Here is a 25,371-nt window from a genome sequence, read left to right as displayed (position 1 = left end):
CCTCATCTCCTGCTTCTAAATCTTCTCCCTCAAATCTTGAGGACACGTCCTCGAATTCCAGTCTCACCCACCAGTGGAAACAACTTCCCTGCCTCTATCTACAGTCATCTATTTCTTTCTTAATTTTAAATGATCTTATAAGATTTCCCCCTCAACCTTCAATGAGTATAGTCCCAGGCTACTCAATCTCTCCTCACAAGATAAGTCTTACATTTCCAGAACCAACCTGGTGAACTTGTTCTGCGCCAGCTCCCGAGCAGTTATGTCCCTTCTCAAGTAAGGAGACCAGAACTGCACGCAGTGCTACAGGTTTAGCCTCACCAATACTCTACACAGATCAAGAGGAACTTGATCTGCGCAGAACAGCGGCTTGTCATTACAAACACCCTTTTTCAGCAGAGGGACAGCCTTAAGACTACCTGGATGCATCCCCGATCCAAACACTGGCACCTCCTGGACTACGTCCTGGTGCGAGAAAGAGACAAATGAGATGTGCTCCACACCAGGGTCATGCCCAGCGCGGAATGCCACACTGACCACCGGCTGGTTCGCTGCAAGCTCAACCTTCACTTCAAGCCAAAGCCCAGGAACAGTAAAGCCCCCAGAAAGAGGTTCAATGTTGGAAACCTGCAGTCAGACGAAGTGAGAGGAAACTTCCAGGCAAACCTCAAAGCAAAGCTCGACGATGCAATCCGCCTCACGGACTCGTCCCCCGAAACCCTCTGGGATCAGCTGAAGACTACCATACTGCAATCCACTGAAGAGGTACTGGGCTTCTCCTCCAGGAAAAACAAGGACTGGTTCGACGATAACAGCCAGGAAATCCAGGAGCTGCTGGCAAAGATGCGTGCTGCCCACCAGGCTTACCTTACAAAGCCGTCCTGTCCAGAGAAGAAACAAGCCTTCCGTCGCGCATGCAGCCATCTTCAGCGCAAACTCCGGAAGATCCAAAATGAGTGGTGGACTAGCCTCGCCAAGCGAACGCAGCTCAGCGCGGACATTGGCGACTTCAGGAGTTTCTACGAGGCTCTAAAGGCTGTGTACGGCTCCTCACCCCAAGTCCAAAGCCCGCTATGCAGCTCAGACGGTAAAGTCCTCCTCAGCGACAAGATCTCCATCCTCAACCGATGGTCAGAACACTTCCAATCTCTTTTCAGTGCCAACCGCTCAGTCCAAGATTCCGCCCTGCTCCAGCTCCCTCAACAGCCCCTAAGGCTAGAGCTGGATGAGGTCCTCACCCAGGATGAGACATATAAGGCAATCGAACAACTGAAAAGTGGCAAAGCAGCAGGTATGGATGCAATCCCCCCAGAGGTCTGGAAGGCTGGCGGCAAAACTCTGCATGTCAAACTGCATGAGTTTTTCAAGCTTTGTTGGGACCAAGGAAAACTGCCTCAGGACCTTCGTGAAGCCACCATCATCACCCTGTACAAAAACAAAGGCGAGAAATCAGACTGCTCAAACTACAGGGGAATCACGCAGCTCTCCATTGCAGGCAAAATCTTCGCTAGGATGCTCCTAAATAGAATAATACCTAGTGTCGCCGAGAATATTCTCCCAGAATCACAGTGCGGCTTTCGCGTAAACAGAGGAACTACTGACGTGGTCTTTGCCCTCAGACAGCTCCAAGAAAAGTGCAGAGAACAAAACAAAGGACTCTACATCACCTTTGTTGACCTCACCAAAGCCTTCGACACCGTGAGCAGGAAAGGGCTTTGGCAAATACTAGAGCGCATCGGATGCCCCCCAAAGTTCCTCAACATGGTTATCCAACTGCATGAAAACCAACAAGGTCGGTTCAGATACAGCAATGAGCTCTCTGAACCCTTCTCCATTAACAATGGCATGAAGCAAGGCTGTGTTCTCGCACCAACCCTCTTTTCAATCTTCTTCAGCATGATGCTGAACCAAGCCATGAAAGACCTAAACAATGAAGACGCTGTTTACATCCGGTACCGCACAGATGGCAGTCTCTTCGATCTGAGGCGCCTACAAGCTCACACCAAGACACAAGAGCAACTTGTCCGTGAACTACTCTTTGCAGACGATGCCGCTTTAGTTGCCCATTCAGAGCCAGCTCTTCAGCGCTTGACGTCCTGTTTTGCGGAAACTGCCAAAATGTTTGGCCTGGAAGTCAGCCTGAAGAAGACTGAGGTCCTCCATCAGCCAGCTCCCCACCATGACTACCAGCCCCCCCACATCTCCATCGGGCACACAAAACTCAAAACGGTCAACCAGTTTACCTATCTCGGCTGCATTATTTCATCAGATGCAAGGATCGACAACGAGATAGACAACAGACTCGCCAAGGCAAATAGCGCCTTTGGAAGACTACACAAAAGAGTCTGGAAAAACAACCAACTGAAAAACCTCACAAAGATAAGCGTATACAGAGCCGTTGTCATACCCACACTCCTGTTCGGCTCCGAATCATGGGTCCTCTACCGGCATCACTTACGGCTCCTAGAACACTTCCACCAGCGTTGTCTCCGCTCCATCCTCAACATTCATTGGAGCGCCTTCATCCCTAACGTCGAAGTACTCGAGATGGCAGAGGCCGACAGCATCGAGTCCACGCTGCTGAAGATCCAGCTGCGCTGGGTGGGTCACGTCTCCAGAATGGAGGACCATCGCCTTCCCAAGATCATGCTATATGGCGAGCTCTCCACTGGCCACCGTGACAGAGGTGCACCAAAGAACAGGTACAAGGACTGCCTAAAGAAATCTCTTGGTGCCTGCCACATTGACCACCGCCAGTGGGCTGATATCGCCTCAAACCGTGCATCTTGGCGCCTCACAGTTCGGCGGGCAGCAACCTCCTTTGAAGAAGACCGCAGAGCCCACCTCACTGACAAAAGACAAAGGAGGAAAAACCCAACACCCAACCCCAACCAACCAATTTTCCCCTGCAACCGCTGCAACCGTGTCTGCCTGTCCCGCATCGGACTTGTCAGCCACAAACGAGCCTGCTGCTGACGTGGACATTTACCCCCTCCATAAATCTTCGTCCGCGAAGCCAAGCCAAAGAAAAGAAGCTGTTACAGCACCAATGATCGGGACCGGGGTTTGATTCTCGTGCAGTCTGTAAGGAGTTGGTACATTCTCCCTGTGACTGTGTGAGTTTACGGGGGTGGGGGGGTGGGGGGGGGTGGGCTATGGTTTCCGACCACTGTTCGAAATATAACAGGATTGCAGGTTAATTAGGTGTAAATTGGATGGCATGGGCTCATGGGCCAAAGCTCATCTCTTACTGAGCTATATGTCTACATTTTGTTCAATTAAATATAATTTTTTTTTCAATATTAAAATCTCTGCAATTAAACTTCTATAGTCCCCCCAGTGTAGAAAATTCCAAAGACTTGTTCCCTTCTGGATAAAGAAATTTCCTATGTCGGTTGTGAATGTCTGTCCTTTTCATCTTAGACTTTGCTAGAGACCCCAGCCAGAGGTAGCATGATCCCAGTACGTGCTCTGTTAAAGCATACATGGACTTGTTCTGTTTTAGAACAAAGAATATTACAGACAGTACAGGCTTTTATCCCACGATATTGTGCCATCCAATGTAAACCTACTCCACAAACATCTAATCCTTCCCTACCTCTATTTTTCTGACATCCATGTGCCAACCAGAGTCTTTTGAATGTCCCTATTGTATCAGACACCGCCACTCCCAACAATGCATTCAGGCAACCTCTCGTGTAAAATAAAACATTTCTCCACTCACCTTAAACATATGTCCTCTGGTATTTCAAGTCAAGTTTAATATCATCTGATTGTACAGGTACAATCTGATGAAACTGTGCGCTCTGGTCCACAGTACAAAACATGTAGACAGACAACCAGACATAACACACATACAAACAATTCATATGCAGGACAAGTTTTTCATCTATACAAATAAATATTTTTCATGAATATGAGAGTCTTGGATAATTAGTGTGAGCAGTTCCTTGGTAGTTCAACATTCGCTTTGCTGACAGGAGCAGTTGAAAGATCCTGTGTGCAGAGTGGAATGGGTCCTCAATGATTTTGTGCATCTTCTTCAGACAATGATCCCCCCTGTAGATCACATTGATGGGGGAGTTGGAGGGAAGGGGGGGGAAATGAAGGAAATTCCAGTGATCCTCTCTGCTACTGTTATGGTCCTGTGGATTGACCTCTGATCCATTTCTCTTCAGCAACTGTACCACACTGTGATGCAGCCGTCCAGGACACTCTTGATAAAGTTCCTATAGAAAGCTGACATAATGATGACCGGGTAGCCTTGCCCACTTCAGTCTTCTGAGGAAATGCAGTCACTGTTGCACCTTTCTGACAAGTGAGGAGATGTTGTGTGACCACGACAGGTCACTAGTTAAGTGAACTCCAAGGAACTTGGTGCTCTCTCTCTACTAGAGTTGTTGATATGTAGTGAAGGTTGGTCATTCATGGTCCTCCTGATGTCCAGAATCATACCCTTTGTCTTCTCCACGTTGAGACTCCGTTTGTTGCTCTCGGACCATTTCACAAGATTTTCCACCTCTTCTCTATAGTTGGACTCATTGTTGTTGCAGAATATTTAATATATTTTTTTTAATTACATTTAATTTTTAAAAATTTAGACACACAACATAGTAACAGCTCACTTCAGCGCACGCCACCCAATTAATCTACTTACCTGTTATATTTCAAACAGTGGTCGGAAACCAGAGCCCACCCCCCACCCACCCCCGTAAACTCATGCAGTCACAGGGTGAATGTACCAACTCCTTACAGACTGCACGAGAATCAAACCCCGGTCCCGATCATTGGTGCTGTAACAGCTTCTTTGGCTTGGCTTCGCGGACGAAGATTTATGGAGAGGTAATGTCCACGTCAGCTGCAGGCTTGTTTGTGGCTGACAAGTCCGATGCGGGACAGGCAGACACGGTTGCAGCGGTTGCAGGGGAAAATTGGTTGGTTGGGGTTGGGTGTTGGGTTTTTCCTCCTTTGTCTTTTGACAGTGAGGTGGGCTCTGCAGTCTTTTTCAAAGGAGGTTGCTGCCCGCCGAACTGTGAGGCGCCAAGATGCACGGTTTGAGGCGATATCAGCCCACTGGCGGTGGTCAATGTGGCAGGCACCAAAAGCTTTCTTTAGGCATTCCTTGTACCTCTTCTTTGGTGCACCTCTGTCTCGGTGGCCAGTAGAGAGCTCGCCATATAACACGATCTTGGGAAGGGGATGGTCCTCCATTCTGGAGATGTGACCTACCCAGCGCAGTTTGATCTTCAGCAGCGTGGATTCGATGCTGTCGGCCTCTGCCATCTCGAGTACTTCGATGTTGGAGATGAAGTCGCTCCAATGAATGTTGAGGATGGAGCGGAGACAACGCTGGTGGAAGCGTCCTAGGAGCCGTAGGTGATGCCGGTAAAGGACCCATGATTCGGATCCGAACAGGAGTATGGGTATGTCAACGGCTCTGAATACGCTAATCTTTGTGAGGTTTTTCAGTTGGTTGTTTTTTCAGACTCTTTTGTGTAGTCTTCCAAAGGTGCTATTTGCCTTGGCGAGTCTGTTGTCTATCTCGTTGTTGATCCTTGCATCCGATGAAATGGTGCAGCTGAGATAGGTAAACTGGTTGACCGTTTTGAGTTTTGTGTGCCCGATGGAGATGTGGTGCTAACCGCGACACCAACCATGTCTCCCCTATTTACAAATGGGATGTTGGCCTTCATTGCTTGAACTGAGTTTATGATCAGGGAGGTTCCTCTTGATCTGTGTAGAGTATTGGTGAGGCTATACCTATAGCACTGTGTGCAGTTCTGGTCTCCTTACTTGAGAAGGGACATAACTGCTCGGGAGCTGGCGCAGAGCAAGTTCACCAGGTTGATTCTGGAAATGTAAGATTTATCTTGTGAAGAGAGATTGAGTAGCCTGGGACTATACTCATTGAAGGTTGAGGGGGGGAATCTTATAAGATCATTTAAAATTATGAAAGGAATAGATGACTGTAGATAGAAGCAGGGAGGTTGTTGTGTCATCTGCAAACTTGATGACACTGTTGGGAGCTGGATTTGGTGATGGAGTTGTGGGTCAATAGTGTGAACAGAGGGGTCTGAACACACAGCCCTGAGGTGTGCAGTGATGGTGCTCAATGCTCTGCTACCAATCTGGACAGACCATGGTCTTTCTGTGATGAGGTTCAGGATCCAGTTTCAGAGAGGGGTTTCGTCCCAGGTAAAAGGTGCTGGCTGTCCACCCTATCTAAGCCTCTCCTAGTCTTAGATACCTCTATTAAGTCATCTCTCATCCTCTGTCCCTAAAAGAGATTATTTTTCATTCTTCCAAGCTCAAGGGCAGGGGTGGCCAACTGTATGATTTTTTTAGTTAGACATACAGCATGGTAACAGGCCATTTCAGCCCACGAGTACATACCGGGGGTGTAGGTTAATTGGGTGGCACGGATTCATGGGCCAAAATGGCCTGTTACCGTGCTGCATGTCTAAATTAAAAATTAAAAGATTGGCCACCCCTGCTCTAGGGGGTTTTAGGCAATCCGCTCAACTTAACCTTCCCTCAGTTTAAAAAAAAATACCATACTTTAGCTGTATTCTTTCAACCTCAAATATATCCTTCCACAAGGAGAAAGACCAGATTTGCACATGATATTCCACCATTGCTAATGCAATTTATCTTTACGTTTGTATTCAAGCAATAAAAGCAAATGTAACAAGGACCTTTCAAATTATTTTCTTTGTCTCCATGTCTCAATGATTCACGTACAGGGACACAGATACACACACAGACATGGACTCACATGGGGACGGGGACCCACTTCAATTTCTCACATTTGAATACTTTTTTTCCATACTCTCAAGGACACGTTCTCACACCCTATTCCATCTCCCATATCCTCAACCTTTCACTTAACCTGACTCTATCTCTGCAACCTCCTCAAAACTCACCCACTGGTTTTCTACCATCAGTAAGCTCCTCATCAATGATACGGACTCCAGAGCACCAGTTTCTGCAGAAACCCATTTGCCATCTCGCAAACCTAAAATGACCATTCGTATCTGCCCACTAGACACAAAAGTGCTGAAGGTAGCCAGTAGGTCACCCAGCATCCATAGGAAATAAAAGGTAACCAACCTTTCGTCAGGTATGAGCAAAAACAGCTGCATGTAAAGGTGAGTGGAGTGGGGGGAGAGAGAAGAAGAGGAAGAAAGGGGAAGGGACAGGAGCACAGGCTGATAGGTAAGAAGTCGTAAGTGGATACATGGGGGAGGCTAGAAAAGAAAAAAGCTGAGAAATTATGAGGGGAAGTGGGCAGAGGGTAGTTCTCTGATTGGAGAAGGAAGGGAAAGGGGTGGGGAGCCAGAGGAAGGGACTTGGAGAGAGATTCACGAGGGGGGTTAACAGAAATTCGAGAAGTTGATATTAATGTTGACTGGTTTGAGTTTATCTCGGCAGTCTCCAACCAGAATAACTTCTTGTGCATCTACATCCACATAATCCATATCCAGGTACTGTATTCCATTGGTTATAACATCAAAATTATTTCCTTTTCAGTGAAATCATGGTCAACTCTACTATTTTCAAATTTTTAATGTCACACTTCCTGTATAATAGATTCAACAGAGGTTATCACATTGTCTTTCAAATACAAGCTCACCAGTGCCAGATTAACGTAGTAGCAAATGCTCAGGGCCCCACGCTAAATGCTTGCGCTCCTACTATAGCACTGCCCTGCCTTCAACTTTTATGAACAACTGAGTATTTAAGGTTAGCGATTTTAGCCAATAATCACCTTTAATCAGGGTTATTATTTTACCACTAATTAATGGGAGGGTGGTATCTATGTGATTCATATATGACACATAAATACGAAGGTACAGTATTTGAAACGGAAGGTGTTTTACTATCACCTTGATGCAATTCCGCACTTTGTTAGTGCAATTTAAATTGAGTACTTGAGTCCATAAACTGCAAGTGTCATTGGCAATTTATTTACCGTGACAAGAGCAAGAAGTACCATGCTCTCAGAGTAAATGTCTGCCCCACTGAATCCCGTTTTACACCTCTCTCCCTGCTTAAGATTAGAGATTTTCAAGCAATTGTTAATGAAACCTTCCTTTCATGGAGGCTGTACAGGGTGACGTGCAGAGTGCGGCCAACCCGCGAGTGTGCATAAATTAGATGAAGAAATTTGCAAATCAATTAATTCCATTGCTAGATTAATATTGTTGTAGCGGAAATGAAACAAGGAAGAGAATAAACTCCTGGCAGCGACATACCTATGAACATTAGCCCCATCAGGATACTGCTTGGGATTGCTTATATGATAAAGATAGAAGATCGCAATGAACATTAAACATGGGTCCTGTCAAAATTAGCTGAGGTGCCTTTCATAAAACCACTAAAGTCATAGGGTGGCATTCCCAAAGAAAATTCCACCTGGTCCGGTGAGTCACTGAAGCGCCGCCTTTCCCCTGCATCAGTGGCTTAACCTTTAGTGCCCTTCATCAGTGATTTGGTAATTGTGACGGGCATAACCATGGGATCCTGTAAATATTAAGCAGTGAATCTTCGCCACTCAGTTAACCCGTGCCCAGGGTATGTGAATATTTCAATTCAAAAATTAAAAATCACGGGAAGAATCCTTTGAATACTAAAATATAATATATTTTTGACTTTCCTATTCTATGTTTTTGTCTCCAATGTACACATTTTGATTAGGAATGTATTTTAATAGTCTGTTCATTCACATGATGACCCGTTGCTGTGCACATAATAGTTAATCATGTGAAAATACATTTTTAAAAATTGCTTTGTGCAAGTATCGACTATTATCTGCTCCTTTGGCCCTTCTAGTCTGTACCAAACCATTTTTTTTTGCCTAGTCCTGTTAATCCATAGCTCTCCATACCTCTCCCATCCATGTACCTGTGCAAATTCTTCTTAAATGTTAAAATTGAGCCTGCATTCACCATTTCAGCTGTCAACTCGTTCCACATTCCCACCACTCTCTGTGTGAAGAATTTCCCCCTCATGCTCTCCCTAAACTTTTGCCCTTTCACTCTTAACCTCTGCCCTCTGGTTTGTATCTCACCTACGCTCAGTGGAAAAAGCTTACCTACATTTACTCTGTCTATCCCCTCATAATTTTAAATACCTCCCCGCATTCTTCTACACCCCAGGGAATAAAGTCCTAACCTGTTTAACCTTTCCTTGTAACTCACTTCCTGAAGTCTGGGCAACATCCTAGTAAATTTTCTCTGCACTCTTTCTATCTTATTGATTTCTTTCCTGTCGTTAGGTGACAAAAACGGCACACAATGCTCCACATTTGGCCTCACCAATGTCTAAAACAACTTTAACATAACATCCCAACTCCTATACTCAATACTTTGATTTATGAAAGCCAATATGCCAACAGCTCTCTTTACAACCCTATCCACCTGTGACGCCAGTTTTAAGGGAATTATGTATCTGTGTTCCCAGATCCCTTTGTTCTATCGCACTCCTCAGTGCCCTACTCTGGATGTCCTTTCTTGGTTTGTCCTTCCAAAATCCTCATACTTATCTGCATTAAATTCCATCTGCCATTTTTCAGCCATTATCAAATCCAGTTCACTACTTCACCATGAATTCCTAGCCTCTGAACCTTCTTGACTAAACTCCCATGTGGGATTTTGTCAAAGGCCTTACTAAAGTCTACATAGACAAAATCCACAGCCTTTTCTTTGTCAACTTTCCTGGTAACCTCCTCAAAAAACTACAAAATTGGTTAAACACGACCCTACAACGTAATACTCCAGCCCAAAGCTAATTCTTGTTTTCATTGCAAATTTAACACTATAAGAAGATCCACAAATGCAAGGTAACTATCAAGTATAAATCCGTATCTGCATAAATATAGATTAAATGCACCGAGGCCTTGTTTTACAACTGTAAAATAGTTCTACTGTTCCCCGGATGAGAATACTCTTAGTAAAACTAAATTTAACATTTACTCACTCTGTTACAGATTTGCCCTTTCCAAATTCACCCGAATCACCACAGGAATAACATACCTCATTCTCATTCACTTCTCTTTTATGGTATTCTATGACCTGGAACCTGCAAATGTTAACAATGTCCTTCTGCTCCCCCTACCCACCAAAATATCTTTGATCACTCATTCCAACCTACTTACTCTACCTCCTCTTCCCATCATCCACAACATACCCAAAGCGGCCAGTGGGCTGATTTGTCCGTGAGCTAAATTCAAGAGGACACGGCCTTAGGGGGAATGGGGAAAGGCTTGGGGGAACATTGGAGGGAAGTTCTTCACTCAGAGAGTGGTGGGAGTGTGGAACGAGTTGCCATCTGACACGCACTCACTCTTAAGTTTTAAAAATAATTTGGATAGATGCAAGGAGGGGAAGGGGTCTGGAGGGTTACGGAATGAGTGCAAGTCAGTGGGACTAGCGGAATGATGTTTCAGCATAGACTAGAAGGGTTGAATGGCCTGTTTTCTGTGTTGTACTATTCTATAGTTCTAGTGCCTCACCAATTCATTCATTCCCATTCTCATCAAAGTCAAGTGATATAGGATCAGTAACTGCCTCCTTCAAGATGATTATTGCAAGTTCAGATCTGAACTACTCCTAATGATATTAACATTTTAGTAACAATTTCAACATTTTCAGACCTATCTATACACAAAATTTAAATTCCAACATTTTATCAGGACCAAGCATCTGAACCAAATAACTTTAGGGATGGAATCTTACTTGGAATAAGCAAGTCTCCTGCGATGGTAAGGTGACCAGGAGATTCATCTGGGGGAGGGTTGTTTCAATAGTTTCTCCACTCCGATCCTCCAGTCTACAAGGTTACATTACATCCAGGTTAGGTGTTAGCTGGGATCAGATGATGTACTGTTGTCTCAGAAGTTGGCGGCTCTGCCCAACTCTAAAGAGCTAGTACAGTGCGAGCTCATCCAAGGTTCCAGTGCCTCACGGAGGGACTGCTGCTCAAATGGAAGTGGCACCTTTCAGACTGATGCCCTGCCTGCCCTTTCAGGTGGAAGCAATTAATGCCATGGCATTATGTGAATAAGAAATAGGGAGTTATGCCTTGAACTCCTCAATTTTTACCTATTACAATCCAGGCACTCTCAAGAGTTAGAGTTGGAGAGTCATAGTCCACATGGCACAGAAAGACAACATTCAGCCCACCACACCAGTGCTGACCCATCTGATATCAATCCCATTTACAGGTACTTCCTCTGTAGCCTACCATACCTTGGTTTTTGAAGTTGCTCATCTAGATGCTTTTTCAGCATTGTGAGAGTACCTGAGTGTTCCAGATTCCAAACCCTCTGGGTGAAAAAAGCTCTTCCTCAGATCCCCATTCAGTTTGACGAGTGAAGCTTAGCTACAGCTTTCCCTTCATTACTGATGTGATCATTGGGTTCAAAATTGGCTTAGTGGAAGGAGTCAGAGGATAGTAGTGGAGGTGTAATGGATAAATATTGGGTGAATTTAGTAAGATTAGTGTAAGCTACATACATACACACATTTTAAAACAGATCTTATTTGAAATACTAGATAATTCATATTCAGTGAACTTTACAGAAACAATGGAGAATGCTATGCACATTTCACAAGTAGGTGCTAATTGAAATGGTGTCATGAAATGAATAAACCTTTGTCTTGGATTGGAGACAGGCTGGCTGGTTGAATAACTACAAGGCGGCTGACCCTTTTACAAAATGCTCACAGAAAGGTCACTCCTGGATTTTGTTTACCTAAGACCAAGAAGGAGAACTCCTGTGGTTTGCTGAAGAAGGTGGGGGTTTTTGCATCCTGGAGAACCCTGTTGGGGCAAGTTTCATCAGCAAGGCAATGAGGTGACTAATGGTGTTACCTCAGTTATGGAAATCCGGAACCACAAATCTCTCTCTCTGCAAACCCTACAAGAACCTTACTGAGCGGTAAACATTTACCTTTCGAGCACCAAAGCCTGGTGAACTTTATACATGTTAAATTCTGTGCACAATATAAGAATTGCGTGCAACCAGAGAACTTGGAAGAAGGAGAAGTGAGATTGAACTGTGAACCAAAGAACTTTTCTTAAATTTACACACACATCATACACATGCACTTAGAATTAAAAGGGGGTTAATTTGGGTTAGTTAAGTAGAGATAAGTTAAAGTTTGATTCTATTTTCATGTTTAAAGTTAATTAAAAATAACTTTTGTTTAAGTAACTACTTGTCTTGGTGAATGTCTATTGCTGCTGGGTTTTGGGGTCCTTTGGGCTCGTAACAGAGGAATCTTTCTCCGATTGGATGCCTGTGACCAGTTGTATGTCACAGACGTCTGCACTAGGTCCAATGTTGATAGTTATTTGCATTAACAATTTAGATGGCAACGTCGTTAATAAGATTAGGATCTAAAAATGGCGGCGCTGTCAGAGCCACTGTAGCGGCAACGCTGGCACTTGTGCAGACCCGCTGGAAGCAGAGATGCAGCACTCCCGCTGGCTTCAGTTGCCCAGTCAACTGCCATCGGCCCCGCATGACCAGTGAATGGCCTATTGAGGGAACCAATGGTGATTTTAGTTGAAATCCTGCGACCGCAGGTCTGTGCCCAGATGGCGGCACCTATTAATCGGTAGCAGCCACGAGGGGCTGCAGATTCCAGGGAAGCAGAGGACTGGAATAGGGTCCCAGAGGACAGGAAGATCACTCCCCCACCTCCACACTGTCTGAGAAGGAGAAGCGAGAAGATGACCCATGGGAACTATGAACATGGTGAGGGGGCTCTGCGGCTGAGAGACCAGTGTATGCAGCGGGCTTCTGGCAACTCAATACAAGGAACCCGCGGAAGCTGTGAGTTGCTGGAGACTGCTGTCGGGAGACTCGTACCGGGGCTGCAGATTGCTGGAGAGATACCAGGTTGCAGAACTGGGATGCAGGGAGGTGCTGAAAAAAGGGTTCCTGACCGTGTCAGGGGTTCGGATCTGGAATGGTTTGGACTGTGGAAGTGCTGATAGCGAATCTACAAACACTCGGTGACTCTGGGGGTGGGGGGGGGGGGGGGGGGGACACTCCCTTTTGGCTCTCTCTCTGACTGTAAGACTGTAAGAGGCCGATGGCGAATCTGTCTGCCTTGCAGCAGACAAAAGGAAATTTCATCTAGTAAGACACTGTTTTGTTACTATAATAATAAATTGAATCTTGAAAGCTTGCAGCTGACATTGAAATTGGTTGTGTAGTGGACAGTGAAGAAGAATATTTAAGTTTACAATGGGATTAACTCTGATATGTATGAAGAGTTGCACTTTGTAAGCCAAACCAGGGTAGGACATGGACCTAGAGGGTGTCATAGAACAGAAAGGTCTATAGATGCAAGTACACAGTTACTTTAAATAGGGGACTCAAGTGGACAAGGTGCTGAAGAAGGCTTGTGGTATACATGCCTTCATTGGGTGAGCTGTTGAGAACAAATTTGGAACTTCTTGGTTCAGCTGTAAAAGTTGTTGGTGAGAATACATTCGGAGCACTGTGTGTAGTTCTGGTCCCCCAGCGATAGGAAGGACATCAATAAATTGGAAGAGGTGCAGAGGCAATTCAGCAGGATGTTGCTGGGACTGAAGAGGTTGAGTTGTGAGAAGGAGAATAGGGTGAGTCCCTCAAACATCGGAGGCTCATCCTATAGAAGTTTATAAAATCATGAGGGGCATGTATAAAGTGAATGCTCGAGGATTTTTCTCAGGATAGATGATTTGAAAACTGAAGGGTCTAGGTTTAGGTGAAAGCAGAACTGAAGAAGCGGGCACAATTTTAACATTCAAAGGCATCTGGATAGGAAGGGCTCAGAACGATATGGACCAAATTCAGCCAAATGGAACTAGCCTAGAATGCCAACATGGATGATTTGGGCCAAAGGGTCAGTTCTGTGTTGTGTAACTCTGTGACAACAATGCCCTCTCAGTATTTTTGGATGTCCACAGATCTTAAATAGGTCAGTGTAGGGTGCTGTGGAAACAGACATGAAAGTTATGCAATATAATCCAGGCAGCATCCCAGTAAGTAGGCTTTTTCCACTGAGGTGATGTTAAATATGAAAGTGAAAAGGTTTAGGGGGAACTTCTTCACTCAGAGAGTAGTGGGAGAGTGGAACGAGCTGCCAGCAGAGGTGGAGAATGTGATTTCAATTTTAACACTTCAGAAAATTTGGACAGGTACAGAGATGGGAGGGACATGGAGGGACATACAACAGTGGGACTAGGCAGAATAATAGTTTGGCACAGACTAAGGCTGAATGGCCTGTTTTCTGTGCTGTAATGTTCTATGGTTCTAAGTTTTCGATAGCACAGATTTTGTATACAGCCAGAACAGATCACCCCATCTGACAAGAAGTGCTGAGAGTTTAAACATGCGTGCGACAGGCATGTAATCAAAGCTGTCAGTGCTAGGAATCCAATACCTCTCATCTACAATCTGATTCTGTTTCCACTGGGACCTCAACAACTAAAAGTATGAAATGTCCCACTGGCGTCAGTAGGTGGGTGTGGACCGCATCGGGTGACACCAAAATGATTGCCTTTCAAGTTTTTGTGCAGTGTTTCAACAGAAATTTTTTTTAAATAAAAATCTCTATAGTTATAACAACAAAAACATTTTTTTGTAATCCCAGTTTACATGTATCAACATACCTACAAGGCTAAAACTCTCTATTCTAATTTACTTTTTGAACCTTCTCATCTGCATAATGATGCCAGAGCTGTCATTATGACCCAATTACATTGACGCTTCGAATCACATGCTCTCGTCTGCTTGCACGACAAGCACGCGCCGTTGTTTTCGTTGCTGCTGTGTTTTTAGAGTCGCTGCTTTTGTCAAATTTTCTCGTGTTTTAGTGATTGTGAACCCATGTCAAGAACTTTTTTTTAGAACAATGGAGTAATTAAGGAGGGGGGGAATCCCAAAAAAAGGCTTCCGCTCAGTTACTAATAATGTTGGTAATTTGATGTCCAAAGATTTTACAAAACAATTTTGTTGCTAGTATTCATTTAATCAAAGAAATATTACATTTAAGCAATTTACAATTATATTTAACACATTATTGCATATTTTTACAACTATATATATTTTTTTCAAATATTGCTGATTTGTTTTTTTAATGGGGGGGTGGGTGACACTAACCCTAGTGACGCCACTGTGTTGTCCACTTGCAGGACAGCGTGTCTGGACGGGCAACGCGAGGGCTCAGTGCTGGGTTCAATGATAAATAAGTGGACAAGCCCCTTGCACAGGAATGGATTCTGCTGTGCCAAAAGCCGGCTGGTGGTTCCCAGCTTGACGACCACTTAACGCCTCCTGTGGTGCTTTATTTTCAATTTCCCGTGCCGGGAATTAATGGGGTGATGGGTGAAAATAGACTGACCCCGACAGCAGAGCTTCTGAGGTTTCCCCGGCGCTGCCCCCCAAGGTTCAGGTGCGACTGTGGCCCAGTGTGGTTACAATGCAAAGCGAGGAATCCCTTTCTTCCCTCCACCCCCACCTCCCCCTCCCCCAAACCCGGACTGACCTGTCACACTGGCTTTGGCAACCCTCTGAATAATAGCCTTCATGGTGGCTGAGCCGACGGAGCAGCAGGAGTGTGGGGACGCTGAGAGCTTCCTGGGTGCAGCCGCAGCGCTCGACCCAACGGCGACAGGACTAGTGAGAAGACTGGAGAAAGTCGGCTCAGTGTTTCCCCTGCAGAGCCGGAGCAGCATTGCACGCTCCAGCCCACGGCATGTCTTCCCCACACACCGGACAGGGCTTTTCTTCATTAAAAAAAATGGGTGAAAAATCACAGGGCAGACAGACCTGGGAATCTTTGTGCCTGAATTGCAAAGGGATAGCTTCCAAGTGTAGAAATACAATGGAGGGGTTGCATATAGACTTTATTCACAATCATTTATTTGCAAAACTGTTCAAAGTCCTTCACACTCTTAGTGCTATATCCATACATTTCCCCAAATTACTCACTCTCTCCATTTGCAGCTTGGCATCTTTTCATGAACCGCCCCCCCCCCCCCTTTATTGTTTGAGAGGCTGCCCCTCAGTCTCAGCTTGGTGGACTGAAGGACTCTAGGCTGTGGTCTTTCCCCCAAAGCACCCTTGCGCCAATCCTCAGTGCAGCCTGATGCATGATCAATCAACCAAAAGACTGAAGATACTGGAACTGAAGGCTTTTTTGAGCAACCCTTGAGTTGCTGGCTCGGGCTTGAACTGGGGACAGGGTAGTGGCTTGACCGCCTCTATGGGGAATAAAGGGGAGGAGTCACGAGCCAGTCAGTGAGAGCAGGGTCAAGGTATGTACATGCACAAGTGGTTTCATCACACATCCCTCAACACTTACTCTTCCAGCCTGTCCAGGGTACGGGAGAGACTACACCAGTTCTGGTCTCCTTATTGAGGAAGGATACACAGCTTTGGAGGAGGTTGACCAAGTGGATTCCAGAAATGAGGAGCCTGGTAAGACAGAAGAAAGGAAGTTGTTTTCATTGGTGGGTGAGACTAGAACTAGGAGACAAAGCCACAAGGTTTGTGGGTGTCGATATAGGACACAGATAAAAAGGAACTGCTTGTCTCCGGAAGGAGTGAATCTGTGCATCTGTAAGGAGACTGCTCCATTTACAGTATTGAAGACATAGATTTTTAAATAAGAGGGGAATGAAGGGTTATGAGGAACAGGTGGGTAAGTGGAGCTGGTACCATAACCAGATCAGTGTGATCTTGTTGAATGGCAGAGCAGGCTTGACAGGCCAGATGGCTGGCTCGTGCTCCTATTTCTGATGAACTCATGAAATACAATACTATGCATTTCAATACACAAAAGTGCTGGAGAAACTCAGCTGATTGTGCAACATTCTTTATGTAGAAAAGATATGTAACCACCATTTCAGGCCTGAACAGGTGGGTGCCTGAATAAAATGCTAGGAGGAGGGGCAGGGGGAGAACCACAGGCAAGAGGTCACAGATGGATAAGGGTGGGAGAACAGAAGAGTGAAAAAAGCTAAGAAGTGATGAGGAGGGGTTAGCTCTCTGAATAGAGAGGGAAGGGGGTGGGGAGCTGGAGTAAAGGAGACAGAGGGATAGGAAAGAGACGGGGAGGGTTGTAACAGAAACTAGGAGTTGATGTTAATGCCATCTGATTGGAGTGTGCCCAGATGGAATATTTGGTGTAGTTCCTCCAATTTGCAAGTAGCTTCTGTTTAGCGGTGCATGAGGCCATGGTTAGCCATGTTGGTGTGGATAAGTGGAATTGAAATGGTTGGCCACTGGGAAGTCCCAGATTTTACAGTGGACAGAGCAAAGGTGCTCAACAAAATTATCTCCCAGTCTGCTGATGTAGAAAAAGCCAAAATGGGAACAGCAGACGCAGTAGTGAACCCTGCAGATTCACAAGTAAAGTCTTGCTTTACTTGATTGTTTGGGACCTTGAATGGTGGTGAAGGAGGAGATGTTGTTACAAGTCCAAAGGACCCCAAAACCCAGCAGCAATAGATATTCACCAAGACAAATGGTTACAAACAAAAGTTGCTTTTAATTATCTTTAAACATGAAAACAGAATTACTTATCAATATTGACTTAACTAGCCTAACTTAACCCCCTTCTAATTCTAAGCGCACGTGTATGTAATGTGTGTGTAAGTTCTGAAAAGTTCTTTGATTCACAGTCGAATCTCATTTCTCATTCCTCCAAGTTCACTGGTTGCAGGTAATTTCTTATACTGTGGATAGAATTTAAGTTCACCAGGCTTTGGTGCTTGAAAGGTAAATGGTTACCGCTCAGGAAGGTTCTTGTCGGTTTTCAGAGAGAGATTTATTGCTTGTTGGACACCCACAACTGATATCTTTTTTAATCAGCCACTTCAGTATCTTCCTGACTAAACTTGTTCCCTCAGAGTTCTCCAGATGATAACCTCTTTCTTTCAGGTCACCACAGAGTTCCATCTTATTTCTCTTACTTCAAGTGAAATATTAGACAGCCATTCCTTTCCTCTTGCATGAACCACAAGGGCTTTGACCAAGCTGAACTAAGCACTCACAACCTGCCTTCCAAATGGGGGGTTTCCACAAGCTTGCCAGCTTGTCCTGTTCCAGTCCCAGTTGCTGCTGGTGATTGTAAAACTGTAGAACTGATCTCTGTGTCTTTCTCTCTCTCTCTCTCTGAGATAAAGCCTGTTTGACTCTCTCTGCTTGCAAAACCACATGACCGTCCTAGAACAGCAAGTTCCACTCCAGACAGTTCTTTCATCTATTGCTCTTTTGTAAACAACAACCCATTAGTTAAGACTCTTGGGCACTCTCCAAAGCTTTTGCAAAGGCTCTGGGGCCGACAATGTCTAGCATTAGCAGAGCTCCAGTATTTTAAGTAAGATCTGTTTTAAAGTGTTTGTATGTGACCTACACTAACAAACCTGCCCCAATTTATCTCCCAAAATCATATCTATATACTGTTATGGTGTGGATGTGTGTAGCTTTTCCTGCAGTCACAGGAGTATGTACCAAGGAGACAATTAATGGGAAGGGATGAATGAACTCGTGGAGGGAGTGCTCCTTGTGGAAGGTGGAGAGGGGAAGATGTGCCTGGTGGTGGGATCATGTTGTAGGTGGCAAAATATGCAGAGACTGTTGGGAAGAGAGGTGAGAATAAGGGGATTCCCATTCTTGTTGCTTTTTGGGGTGGGAGTGGGTGGGGGGGCCAGGATCAATGTGCAGGTAATGGAGGAAATGTGGTTTAGGGCTGAGTTAATGGAGGTAGAAGGCATAAGGCAACCTACATTTTAGAATAAGGAGGAGATCTCAGACGATCTGGAATGGAAGATTTCATTCTGGGAGCGACTGAAGAACTGAGAGAAAGGAATAAAATCCTTACAGTGAAGAGGTGTAGTCAAGGTAACTGTGGGAGATGATTGTTTTGTGGAAAATGTCTGTAGAAAGTTTGTCTCCTGAGATGGAGACAGAGAGATTGAGAAAGGGGAGAGTGCTCCCAGAGATGGACTAACTGAATTTGAGATTGGGGTGAAAGTTAGCAGCAAAGTGGATAAAGTTGACAAGCTCATATTGGGTGTATGTGGCAGCACCAAGGTAGTTGTCAATGTAGCATTTGGAAGAATTGAGGGGTATTGACTGTGTAGGCTTTTGTATTGGGAAGGGTCATGGCTGTCACATGACAGCACTTCCCCCTACCTAGTCGGAGGACACGCCAGCTGCCAATCAAGGTTTAGTTCCACCCCACCCTTTAGTGCACACCTTGCTGTTGGCTGGAAGTAAATTACCGGGACTGGACTCCCCAGCCTGTCTGTACTTGGCCTTGGGCCATTGGCTGTTATAATTGGATTAACCCTCCTGGTACCGAGCCATTGGTCTCTGCGAACAACCTGGGCTGCATCCTCCAGCTCTCTGTTGCCATTTTCGAGGGACCACCCTACTTCACTCCAGAACATGAAACAGCACTGGAGAAAATCTTGGTGAGCTGTGCACTAAATAGGGTTGGGAGCTTTGATTATTGTCTCTAAATAGCATAGAACTGTGTCTGCACAGAGTCAAGGGGTGGTAGGTATTGTATTGTCTTTTCCCTTGGTTGTTTGTGTATGTATACAGTTTGTTCCCACATTCATTATGAGTTGCCTGTATGTATTTAATCGCTTACCGATTTTTTTTTTCTCACAATCACTAATAAACTATACACGTTGCTTAGTACTGACTCGACTTTTTTCTCCATGATCACTAATAAACTATATGCATTGTTTCACTGCCGCTAACTTTTATCCACAGCTGCTGTAAATTGCATGCGTGCGTATGCATGTGTGTGTGCTGCATCTGTTACCATTTACAACACTTGCCTTCTGTAAATAAAATCCTTCAGTACAAAAAGCTGTGTTCACAGTCCTTGACTTTGAGACCTACCAAACCTGTTTCCTCACTCACAACAGTTTGTAGCATGGATTGCTTCACAGAGCCATCAAAAAGATCGGCATAACCAGTACCCATGGCTACCCCTTCGACTTCGAGAAAGTAGGCTGAGTCAAAGCAGAAGTTATTACGGGTGAGAATAAATTCCACCAGGCAGAGAAGGTGGTGGTGGAGGGAGAACTATTTGATTCTGTTGTAGAGAAAGAAATGAAGGGCTTTGAGACCTTCAGTAAGGGGGATAGAGGTGTTGAGAGATTGGATGTCCATATGAAAATGAGGCAGTTGAGTTCAGCAAATTGGAAGTTGAAGTGAGGTAGGGAGGGATTGGATGAGTGGGGAAGGGTGGGAATGGAGTCAAGGTAAGATGATACCAGTTAGGTAGGGCAGGAGCATGGGGAAACAATGGTTCTGCCAGGATGACAATTGGATTTGTTGATCTTGGGTAGGAGGTAGAACCGGGCAGTGCAGGTTTGGGAAACAATGAGGTTGGAGGCCCTTAAATGCGCCTAATGTTTCAGCCTCCACCTCCATCCCTTCAAGACATTCCAGGCACCCACAACTCTCTAAGTAAAAAGCTCCCCTAAATTGCCTCCCTTCGCTTTGCACATATGTCCTCTGGTATTTGCTATTCCTGCCCTGGGAAACAGGTGCTGGCTGTCCACCCTATCTATGCCTCTCATAATCTTGTAGACCTCTATCAAGTCTCCTCTTATCCTTCTACACTTCAAAGAAAAAAGTCCCAGTATGTTGGTATACACCCAATCTATGGTGTTCTTACAAAATAAACAGCAATTTTTGCTCGCAGGGGGCTGCCCGTTACCTCATAGATTCTATTACTCAACCACAAGCCAGGGATCATTTACGGCAGCCAATTAACCTCTTCGCTCACACCATGAGGTCTAAAAAAAATGTAAGCACTTGCGTGACCCACATTTATCACAGAGAGAATATGCAAACTCCACAGAGAGGTCCAGAATTCAGCATCAAGCCCATGTTTCATGAGGGGTGAGGCAACAGCTCTACTAGGTGTGCCACATTTTATCAGTTACGGTTTATTAATAATTTTATCTCCTCCCCTCCCCTTCTTCCTCTGGAAGAAGTTAACACTTGGCAGCTGGCACCATGCAATCACAAATGAACAGATTAAAGGCCATTTAGAACAACCAGCCAGGAAAGAGAGAATCATCACACTGTCCAAATGTGACCACAGCAACACCTGCGGGAGCAGATAGCAGCAAGTAGTCTGGCTAGCTGTTCTTTATTTCTACAGTTCACACTCATATTCGCACTTCAGGCTGAGATCAGAGTGCACCAGTAATCACCTGCAATCCACACATCTGGCGGCTTTGTCATTTGTCGTAAATGACATGAGCAAAAGTCCTCACATAGTCACTACTGACTGAGGTTTGTACTAAATCCAGCCCTTGAGATAATCGCCACATCAAGCATCTTATTAAAAATGCTTAAGTACATCTTTAATTAAAAATATTTTTTAAAATTGATTTTAATAAAGAATTTGTCAAACAAAAAAGGTACAATTCAATAAGATGACATCGACAGTTACACAAACTAAATAAGACATTCCATATATCACTAACATAAATTGTAAATCATATCCATAATTCATATTCTAAATAGTATATACTGTACCTTTTTTAAGAAAAAAAACTCTAATAATGCAAAATAAAGAAAGAAGAAAATAGTAAAGGAGAAAAACTCAAACCCCTGACTTAACTGTGTTGTCAGATGCTAAATATGATTGGTATTAAAAGAAAAATAAAAGTAAAAATAAAAAATAATATAAAGTATGTGGAAATGATATGTCAGACAATTTAATTACATTGGAGTAAAATTATAAAGTAAGATAGTGAGTCATAAATCACCCTCATAACTTCTAGAATCTTATATCTGAATTATTAATTGAATAATGAATCTTTTCCATGTCCAAACAGGACATGAGGTGGAGCAGCATCCTTCCATTTATGTAAAATCGCACGCCTCACCAAAAGAGAGGCAAAAGAAATAGCACAACTCTGAACCTGGGACAAAGAAGAATCATTCCATCCCATTGTACCGAAGAGGGCCACCAAAGGATTTGGTGTTAAATCTATTTTTAAATTTTTTTGATAAAGTATGGAAAACATCTCTCGAGTATTTTTCTAGACTTGGAAAATTGATCTTTCACTATTTTAAACTGAAATTAGAATATTTTGAAAAAGATCCTTTTTGTGGTAAAAGTTCACTCTTATGCAAATTTAATTTATAACCTGAACTTTTGCTAATACCTGGGTAAGAAAAGTTAATATATTTGGTACAGAAACCTCAGGGTTTGAGATAAAGAGTAAAAGACCATCTGCATATAAAGATACTTTATGTTCAACTCCATTTCTAGTTATTTCTGTAAAATCTCTGCTCACACAAAGAACAGCTAAGGTTTCCAGTACCAAATCGAAAAGCGAAGGACTTAGTGGGCAACCTTGTCGATTCCCCTAAAAGGCCTAAAAAGTTTTGATTGTTGTAAATTAGAGTGAATTGAAGCCATTGGATATAAATATAATAATTTAATCCATTTAATAAAATGTGGACCAAAGTTCAATTTTCCTAGAGTGGCAAACAAATAATCCCATTCTGCTCTATCAAACGCTTTTCAGCATCTAATGAAAGAACACATTCCATTGCCGGGGTGGAGGGAAAATATAAAATATTCAATAATCGATGTATTCTTTGGCTTGGCTTCGCGGATGAAGATTTATGGAGGGGTATGTCCACGTCTGCTGCAGGCTCGTTGGTGACTGACAAGTCCGATGCGGGACATGTTACAATATGAATAACAATATTTAATAAAACCAGTTTGGTCAGAATCAATAATTAATGGTAAAATATTTTCTCATCTATTAGCAATAATTTTAGATAAAATCTTTTTGCAAAAATGAGGAATCATTAATCAAACTGAATAGAGTACCAGTCTTCATCTGAAAATATTAACTTCAAATCTCATTGCCAATCACTCTTGATCCCAGCCATGGGAATTAAATTTAAACCAAATAAATTATTATAAATACATGATGTTAATCCACCATGAAAATAAAACCGTAAATTAAAAAAGAGATCAAGAATATTAGTATTGGAAATTTGTGGAAAATCCAAAATCTTAGACTGAACAAAATGTCTAATTTGTAAATATCTAAAAAAGTGTCTGTTGGAAGGATTAAATTTAGCTGATAATTGCTCAAAAGAGGCAAAATTATCTTGAATAAAGAGATCATTAAAACTTTGAATACCTATACTATGCCATTCCTTGAAACCTGCATCCAACAAAGAAGGTTGTAAAAGATGATTATCTATAATAGGATGAGCCATGCAAAACCATCAGTTCTGAAGAATTTCCTAAATTGACCTCAAATTCTCAACCTATTTCTCATTAATGTTAATTTGGAAAAGGAAAATGGTAAAAAAAATCCTAAAATTGCCAACATAGAAGGATCTTGAGGGAGGTTAATATAGAAATAGTAGGGGCTTTGACGGAGATATTTAAAATGTCATTAGTAATGGGAATGATGACAAAGGATTGGAGGGTAGCTCATGTAGTTTCATTGTTTAAAAAAGGTGCTAGGTGTTAACCTAGTGATTTATAGGCCTGTAAGTTTGACGTCAGTGGTGTGTAAGTTAATGGAAATGAGATGGTATGCATAAATAATTGGATAGGCAGGGTGAGGAAGTCAATATGGATTTATGAGGGGAAGATCATGTTTGACAAACCTTATTGAATTTTGTGAGGTTACAAGGAAAGTTGATGAGGACAAGACTGTGGATATTGTGTATATGGACTTTGGTAAGGCCTTTGATAAGGTTCCATCTAGTCACTTTATTCCTCCACTCTCTCCCTCTAAGCAGATTCCATTACTACCAACCATCATCTTCTGATCACCCACTCCACCCTGTATGACTCATCTTCCTCCACCTGACTGCTTTGTTTTACTTATCCCTCTCTCTTCCTTTGTCTGGCATCTGCCAATCCTCTGCCTCTGTCTGCCATATTTCCCCTCTACTTGTTTCACCCTGTCTTCTTAACGTTGGCTTCTCCACTATATTTCAACAGTCTCGATAAAGTGATTGAGCTCAAAATGTCACTCATTCTTTTTCTCCCACTGATGCTGCTTGATTCACTGAGTCTTCAAGCAGATTGTGTTTAAACCTCCTTTATCCAGTTCCAAAATCTTATCATTCATTTTTTGAAAATTTATTTAATTTCACATATTCATGAAAAAAAAACATAAATTTCTTATTCAAAAATAGTGAAAAATTAATTCATAGTGATTTTTTAAAATTTGCCTCTCCCATCCTCCCCCTCCCTCCAACAACCCAATAGAAAAGAAGGAAAGAAAAAGAAGAAAGAAAACATCTGGATAATATTTATAAAAACATTAAAACTATTAAATAAAATCTAACATTTCTTAATTTTATAAGTTAGAAGAATCAGGTTGGCCAATTACAACTTAATCCCTAAAATTTGTCAATATGATTCCCAAATCTTTTGAAAGAATTTCAAATTTATTACATAAATTATATGTAATCTTTTCAAGTGGTTTACAACTTTCTATTTCAGTACGGCCATCTACCTATTCCCAAATCTGCATCTGACTTCCAAGTTACTGCCACACATTTTCTAGCTACTACTAGGGCTATTTTAACAAATTCTTGTTGATATTTATTTAATTTCAATTTCAATTCTGTGTCAAAAATATTTCCAAGTAAAAACAAAAATTGGATCTTTTTTTAATTTTTTTTATTTTTCACACTTTAAACCATATTGACCAAGATACATACAGACATTTTTTTCTTGAATATATAGTGTCATTTTCTCCCCCTTTTTCCCCCTCCGTTCCCTCCCTCCCTCACCCCTTCCCCATTTATTTGAAGTTCAATCTATAAGATACATTAAACCCGTTAAACAATGTTGTCACTTAATAAAAATAAACAAGAAATTTTACTGAGTCAGTTCTTTTCGTTATCTTCTCCTTCTGTCATTTTAGGTGGTGGAAGTCTACGGTAGGATTTCTCTATTGTATTTCATGTATGGCTCCCATATTTGTTCGAATATTGTGATGTTATTTCTTAAATTATATGTTATTTTTTCTAATGGAATACATTTATTCATTTCTATGTACCATTGTTGTATTCTCAAGTTGTCTTCTAATTTCCAGGTTGACATAATACATTTTTTTGCTACAGCTAGGGCTATCATAACAAATCTTTTTTGTGCACCATCCAAATCGAGTCCAAATTCTTTGTTTCTTATATTACTTAGGAGGAAGATCTCTGGGTTTTTTGGTATATTGCTTTTTGTGATTTTACTTAATATCTGGTTTAGATCTTCCCAAAATCTTTTCACTTTCTCACATGTCCAAATTGCATGAATTGTTGTTCCTGTTTCCTTTTTACAG

At 42.9% G+C, this 25,371-nt stretch overlaps 1 protein-coding gene and 1 long non-coding RNA gene across 8 annotated transcripts in view; one reads left to right on the top strand and one right to left on the bottom strand.

Moving 5' to 3' along the window:
• Nucleotides 1–15,686, bottom strand: part of dtd1 (D-aminoacyl-tRNA deacylase 1) — a 208,729-nt gene extending 193,043 nt beyond the window's left edge. For all 7 annotated transcript variants that reach the window (XR_011355992.1, XR_011355993.1, XR_011355991.1 and 4 more), the window contains exon 1: nt 15,546–15,686. Coding sequence is in view for 4 of the 7 variants with exons in the window: in XM_069932343.1 (XP_069788444.1) it covers nt 15,546–15,588 (43 nt within the window). In the remaining 3 variants the exon portion in view is untranslated. The remainder of the gene's footprint in view (nt 1–15,545) is intronic.
• Nucleotides 1–25,371, top strand: part of LOC138760954 (uncharacterized) — a 129,823-nt gene that overhangs the window by 38,567 nt on the left and 65,885 nt on the right. The gene's annotated exons all lie outside the window — the stretch shown is intronic.

The sequence above is a fragment of the Narcine bancroftii genome, chromosome 4 (assembly GCF_036971445.1).
Source record: "Narcine bancroftii isolate sNarBan1 chromosome 4, sNarBan1.hap1, whole genome shotgun sequence".
Lineage (NCBI taxonomy): Eukaryota > Metazoa > Chordata > Chondrichthyes > Torpediniformes > Narcinidae > Narcine > Narcine bancroftii.
This window is presented reverse-complemented; position numbering and strand designations above follow the sequence as displayed.